Consider the following 7,125-nt stretch of genomic DNA (forward strand, 5'->3'; position numbering starts at 1 on the left):
ATCACATATAGTGTGTAATTTATTTCATTATATTTTATTTATCAATACTGACTGTTCTTTTCTTGTGTAGGCTGCTAGCGATAATCAGGGTAGTGGAGCTGAAGGGACAGATAAAGACAATGAACAAGAAGACGCATAAAATCTTAGCGATGATTAGAAGACTGTGTTGAAGAAGTTCTATTTTTTTTATTTTTCCTAATTGTAATTGTTGAATTGTAAATAATTAAACTTCTTAATTTTAAGGTGGAACGATTAATTGTTGTAGATTCTTGTTATATGAATTTTTTTGTGTGGTTTGTTTTTTATTTACAGGAAATATAAATTGTACAGGAAATAGAAATTGTACAGTTCTCGGTAATTAATTTTCATATAAATTTTTTTAAATTTTTTTTCGTGTTTGCGACGGATTAGCGACGGAACCATCCGTCGCTATTCATATTAATCTAGCGACGGCATAGCGACGGAAGTAAATCCGTCGCCAAGCCGTGGTCGCCGTTTAGTACTGGCGGATTGGCGACAGAATATAGCGCTCGTTATTCCGTCGCAAGTAGCGACGGACCTGGCGACGGAATCCTTCCGTCGCCAGTTAGCGTCGAAATATTTGCGACGTAAGCATACTGTCGCCTCGTTGTCGCTAATCTGTCGCTAACTAAGCATATTGTTGCCTCGTTGTCGCTAATCCGTCGCTAACCATGTTAGCGACGGATTAGCGATGGATTAGCGACGGAATATGGTCGTCGCTAATCTACTGCTTTGTTGTAGTGTCCTGTGTAAACCCTTTTTCCCCTTCCTCCATTTTCTTCTTTCCTCTTTTCCCTTCCACCACCGCCCCTTTCTCCATCTCCACCACTGCCTCCCCACCGCCCCGCCGGATGGCCTCCCTTCTTTCCTCTCTCTCTCTCTTCATGTCGACTTTTTTAGAATCTTTTGGGACTGTGTTAAATCAGACGTGGTGAGTATGTTCGATGAGTTTCATCGTAACTCCAGACTGCCTTATCATTTGCGTGTTGCTATTATTTCGCTCATTCCGAAAGATGATGAGGCCAATGATATTTCTCGATTCCGACCTATCTCAGTTATGAGTGCTCTCTATCTGATGTTTGCCAAAGTTTTGACGAATAAGTTGAAATCGGTGGCTAACCAGATTTTTTCAGACTCTCAGTTCGCCTTTATCCGTAATAAGAGGGTCCAGCACTCGTTCATCATGGCGTCTGAGGTGGTCCATTCCTTGCAGCATAGCGGTCAACCTTACTTTGTCCTTAAATTAGACTTTCATAAAGCTTTTAACTCTGTGCATTGGCCATTCTTATTTCAAATGTTAGCAAATTTCGGTATTGGTCGTCGTTTTTCTGGTTGGGTGAGAGAGTTGGTCTCAAATGCCCAGGCCATGTTAAATATCAATGGTATTAGAGGAGACCGGTTCAAGCTAGGAAGGGGTCTGCGGCAAGGGTGCCCCCTATCACCTTTGTTGTTCAATGCAGTTGCTGAGGGTCTTGTGGTCTTGCTAAAGCGGGTTGTTGTATCGGGTTTCATTGATCCTTTGCAGGTTTCCGACTTCCCGGGTCATATTCTTACTTATGCTGATGATATGATCATTTTTGGTCGTGCAAATGTTCAACAGATGCTCTGGTTCAAGCTTATCATTCAGTTCTTTCTCTCAATGTATGGGCTTTCTCTAAATGAGACCAAATGCTCTATTACCATGTTCAATGTTAATGCCAATATGCTTGCAGCTGGAAAGAGAATTTTTAATTGCACTACTTCTGACTTGCCTATTATGTATCTTGGCTTGCCGTTACAAGTGAAGCCTCTATCTTCTGCGGCTTGGGCTCCGACGCTTCAAAAAGTGAAGCGCAAATTGCTTTCGTGGCAGTCGTCTTATCTCTCTAGCGCTGGACGTCTAACCTTAGTCAGACATGTTCTTTCAACTATTCCAGAATTTTTCATGTCTCTGTTTGTGATGCCTGTGGGAGTAGAGAAGCAGCTGACGCGCTTGCTGGCATGCTTTCTTTGGTCTGGGTGTAAACTCACAGGTAAGCGTCACTTGATTGGTTGGTGTTCAGTGGTTCTACCTCGGCGTATGGGTGGTTTAGGCATCCCGGTGCCCAGACTGCAAAGCATTGTTCTTGTCGCCAAGCAATGTTGGTTGGCCCACCAACCGGATAACCCTTGTGCTAGTTTTCTTCTTGCTAAATATGGGGATCCAACTCTTATTCCGATTCGTCTGGGAACCCGAGGTTTGGCGCTCTCGCACTTGCGTAAATCGTGGTTGAGGGCTTTAGCCTGCTTTAGAGACCATTTTGAGGTCTCCGGAAATTTTGGTCAGTGGTTGCAGTGGGCGTTGGCACCAAGCGGAGAGTTTCTCACCAAAAAAGTCTATAGATCGTTGCTACCGCCAGGGGCTGATTGGTTGCCCGATGATGTGCTTTGGGCGAAGGGTCCTTCCCCCCGTTCGCGAGTCCTGACTTGGTTAATTTTGCACGATAGGATCCATACCCACAGTAATTTAAAGAAGTGGGGCATTCAACTCCCGAATTGGTGCGTTCTTTGTCAAGCTGCAGAAGAGTCTACGTTTCACTTGTTCTGGTCTTGCCCAATATTTATGGAAATCTTTAGTAGGACCTGGAGGCATCCGGAAGTATTTGTTAAGGAGGAGTCCTTTGCGCTAGATCTGATCTTGGGGCCAGTTTGTATTAGGCGCAGCAAGAGGTGGAGGTTCATCTGACGGACTTGGTTGCTTACCTCTTGGTGGTTTGTTTGGATGGCGCGTAACGATGCTCATTTTCATCATATTTGAGTTAACATTCAAAACCTGGTGCATAAAATTTTGGTAGATGTTTATGCGATCTTGCGTATGCATCTTAGTGATCTTCCACTCCCTCCTGCTGATGGTAACTATCCTTTGTCGCAATCTGGGCACGCGGCTATGGCGTGAGCCCATTTTATCTGTCTAATGTTCTTTTCTCTTGTGCTTTCTTTTGTTTTGGCTTTTGTTCTTGTTCAGTTCATGGGTTCAACATTTTGTTGATCTTCATGAGTGGTAATGTTGAATTACTTTCGGCTCTCTCTCTCTCTAGTGGAGGAGGAGCAGGAGAAGAAGCACAGGTGCTGCCCGGTTGCTGGTTGGGGTCGACTTTGCTGGCGTGGTTCTGGTGACCATGGAGGCCGTCCACCGCCCCTTCCTCTGTTGCGGGTGGTTTTGGTGGCCGTGTGAGAGTTGTTGTGGGTAGTTCTGGTGGTCGAGAAGGCCGTCTGGTGGGAAAGGACAGCAAGGAGGAGGAGGATGGGGGTGGTACGAGGAAAAAAGAAAAAAAAAAGGAAAAAAGGATTTACATGATGAATCATCCGCTCTAGAAATCGGACGGTTGTTGTTGATTCAAAATAATTTATATATTTTACTCAATTTACATATTCTAGTTTCTCTGTATACATAGAGAGAGGGAATCATGATATTTACAAGCAAAGAATCTATTCTGCTTACCCACTCAACTCAAGCGCATCTAGAAGCACCTTTCTTTAGATTTTTGTTGTGTAGCCTAACAATGAGAAATAGTGGGCATCTGCCTAAAATATCTTTTATTAAAATTGCACTGTACTATTTCAATCTAGGTAGAGGTTGGAGAGCTGTTTGGTGGTGGATATTTTTCCCAAAAAAAGACCCTCCAGCTTCATGCTTGTTTTTCTTTATTCTTTCCCTTTGTCAATACTTTTCTCACGAACTTTTATTTTGCCTACTACCTTTTCACATTGTTTGGTCTTTCTAATTCCTCTCTTTATGGATCTTTCTTCGCTTTTTGTCTTTTCAAATATATATGCTTACTCCCTCGCTAAGTAATCACACCTTATTTTTAACTTTTACTTATGTATTGTCAGCAGTTCTTTTTCAAAGTTTGTGTTTGGTGGAATTAAACCAAGGAGTTGATTTTCTTGATACTATTTCCGCTAATATTGATTTGGCTGAACTTTATTTATAAGAATGATTTTCGTAAATTTTATTTAATAGTAATTTTCATAATTTCTTGATATATAGTAACGCAATTTTATTCATAACTTTTTCAAAAGCTGATATATTCCCCAAACACAAATGCATAATATTCATAAATATCACCTATGTTGAAAATATTGCATTTTATTGTGGCATTAGTGCAAAAAAAGGGTTTTGCTTTGCACGTTTACATGTTGATAATTTTTTATAGCTTCATATTTCCTAATTTTTTTTTTTTTGTATATTCAAACTTTTTCAAAGAAAATAAATTATTAAATCTATCGTGAGATTTCCCTCTCCAAGATTTTCCTGGAGATAATTTTTTTTTTGTGTGTGTGTCTCACTGCTGTGGTGACCCATGTGGCCAGCGGGGTCCTGTGTCAAGCTGAAGGCGCAGGATCTAATCCTGCTGGTGGTGCAATGGGGTTGTTGTTGCTTTATCACGGTTGAATGAAGCACATGAGGCTGGGTGTTTGCGGGTTGATCCTCAACCAGGAGTTTTACCTAGTAGCAGGGAGACCGGCCCATTAAGTGACCCGGTTTTCAGTGAGGGTCTTCTTTCATCATAAAAATAAATAAATATTTATTTTTGTATAATTAAAATGAAAAAGAAAAATATATTGGAGGCTCTTTGCTTTTGCTTGATGTTTTCGTCCCGTCGCCGTTTCTTCTCCGTCAGACGAACGCTTCCCCCATATCATTCCTCTTCGTTGGTCTACGATGCGCGACGTGTCACGTATCCAACGGTCGAACATGTGACAGCGAAGTTTCTTTCAGCAAAAAAGCATGGAGCCATCAGCTGACGCTAAGCACCACGTGGCTTTGCGGATCTGAGAGATTGTTGAAGAACCCACATCCGAGTGATGAATGACGTGGCGTGAGGGTCCACGTGGCAAAGAAGAACCGTCGTGGGTTCCGGAATCTAAAAGGTGTTTAAATTTTGTTAATTGAGACGGGGGGTGAGTTCATATAAAAGGGAAAGAGGGTAGAGAGTCAAGAGACGTACACGAAGGGCAAGGGAAGAGAGCGTCGGGAGAGGTCAGCGGGTAGCGAGATCCGGCGGAGTTGCCGGAATTCCGTCTGGTCCCGTCGTCTTACTGCTGATCTCCCTTTCCATCGATCCCGAGGACGCCAGAGATGAAGAGATCCGGCATCTTCTTTGCTTCTGCCGTCGCCGCGTCGTTTGCGGCGTTGACGTCGTCGGATGACCGTCAGATCCGCGTTCTCAAGCCGTCTGATGAGGTAGGATGCTGTGCTGGTCTTATTTTCCGGCGAGCGTCTCGCCGGAGATGGGATCTCTTCGTTCTTGTGATTTTCCGTTTGGGAGAAGGGCGTACTTTTCGTTTCCTTTTCGATTTGTTGTTCTTGTCTTTTCTTCTGACCCTACTTCGGACATTTTCTTCCGGTTCTTCTAATTTCCTTAGATTTTAATTGAATATTTTGTGAATTTGGTTTTTTATTGCGATTTTTCCGTATTCTTCTTATGTTTGACCTATTCCGACCGATTTGCTTTTCTGATTTTGTGGCTATTTTGTGAATTTTGATCTTTGATTTGATTTTTTCTTCTTTTCTCTTGCTTTCCGGACCTATTTGGAATCGTCTCGTCAGAAAATTATGTGATTTTAATACTCCATCCCGAATCTTCTCCGGATTAAGCTGGTTTCTGACGTTTACCCCCCAACTTTTAGGCGGTATCGGCCGGAAACGGCTCTGTTTCTGCGTCGCAGAGGAGTCTGGCTGCGGACAAGTTCGCGCCAAAGTTCGACGGCCTGCGGTTCATCGAGACCTTGGTCACAGCACACAGATAACTCTCAGTTGGGGCTATTCGTTGCCCGTTCGGTTTATCCTTCTCCGGATCGTGTGGAAGCGGCGGGATGGACAAAAGGAAGGCCTGCTGCGGGAGAAAAGAAAAAGCAAAAGCCGTAAGCTCTCTCTTGTGGGGGCTGCCATTTTTTATAGGTGTCTTGGTCCGTAGGGTTCTCGTTGTACGGTCAGCCATTGTTTTCCCTTTGGACTCTGTTTCCTTCGGATTTGTGTGGTACTGGAGAATTCCGCCCAATTCTTCCTTTTTTTCTGGTTTTGCTGAAAGCATTTCATTGTTCGGCGTCGACATTAACGTAAGGTATCCGTTGTGCGTTCGTATGCGTTGTGAAACTGGTTTCTTAGAGCCCGTTTGGTTCGTGGGATCGAAATCCCGGTTCCGTGTAACCGGGAACTCGTTTACATGCCCAAATTTGCCTTTTCTTCTTGTGTGGAATTTAGATTCTTTGATTTTTACGCTTTTGTAAAATAAAAAAATTTCCCATTCGATGGCGGTTATTAGCGATGCATGAAGCTACGAACTAGATGCGAATTTTTGAGAAACGTGCGAATGCATAAAGCCTTATAAGGGATAGCGTCTAATTGGCGAGAATCCAAGCGGCTAGAAAGTGGCAAAAAAAAAAGTGAATTTTGGCAGTAAGAAAAAATTTCATACTAATTTTTTTTTTTTGCTTACGAGAAGTTTTGATGTAAAAAAATAAATAAATTTTTTTTACTGGAAGTCATGCTCAGGAGAGAGTTCTTCGTTTTTTTTCATGAGATAAATCATGACTTCATGTACAAGATTCAAAAGAAAGAAATTGCATAGGTTTTGAAGAAAATGAAATGAAGGAGGCTTGAAAATGCTTGGGTGAGAAAGGTTTAGAATGGTTGACAAATATTTTTAACAAGATTTGATGAACAAATAAGATGCATAATGAGTGGAGGAAGAGTACTTTGTTGCCTCTATATAAAAATACAGGTGATATACAAGATTGCACAAACTATCGTGGTATAAAACTCATGAGTCATACTATGAAACTTTGGGAGAGGGTGATTGAGTATAGGTTGAAAAAAGTTGTCATAATATCGAAGAATCAATTTGGTTTTATGCCTGAAAGATCAACTATGAAAGTTATGCATCTTCTTAGACAATTTATTGAGAGATATAGAGAAAGGAACAAAGATTTGCATATGGTTTTTATTGATTTGGAAAACGCATATGATAGAGTACTTAAAGATGTTCTCTGGTGAACAATGATGAAGAAAGGTGTTTCTTTCAAGTACATTAGTATAATTAAAGATATGTACGAAAGAGTAGTAACCAATGTCCGCACTTG

General features: G+C 41.9%; 1 protein-coding gene across 1 annotated transcript; it reads left to right on the forward strand.

Annotated features, from left to right (window-relative positions):
* Positions 1–4,980: 4,980 nt before the first annotated feature.
* On the forward strand, positions 4,981–6,044 carry LOC149836262 (uncharacterized). The gene is made up of 2 exons (XM_090009090.1): positions 4,981–5,227; positions 5,674–6,044. Exons 1-2 carry the CDS (start codon positions 5,123–5,125, stop codon positions 5,791–5,793), a joined length of 225 nt encoding a protein of 74 aa, XP_089865216.1. The 5' UTR covers positions 4,981–5,122; the 3' UTR covers positions 5,794–6,044.
* The last annotated feature ends 1,081 nt before the right edge of the window (positions 6,045–7,125 follow it).

The sequence above is a fragment of the Nuphar pumila genome, chromosome 6 (assembly GCF_984573655.1).
Source record: "Nuphar pumila chromosome 6, dmNupPumi1.hap1.1, whole genome shotgun sequence".
NCBI lineage: Eukaryota > Viridiplantae > Streptophyta > Magnoliopsida > Nymphaeales > Nymphaeaceae > Nuphar > Nuphar pumila.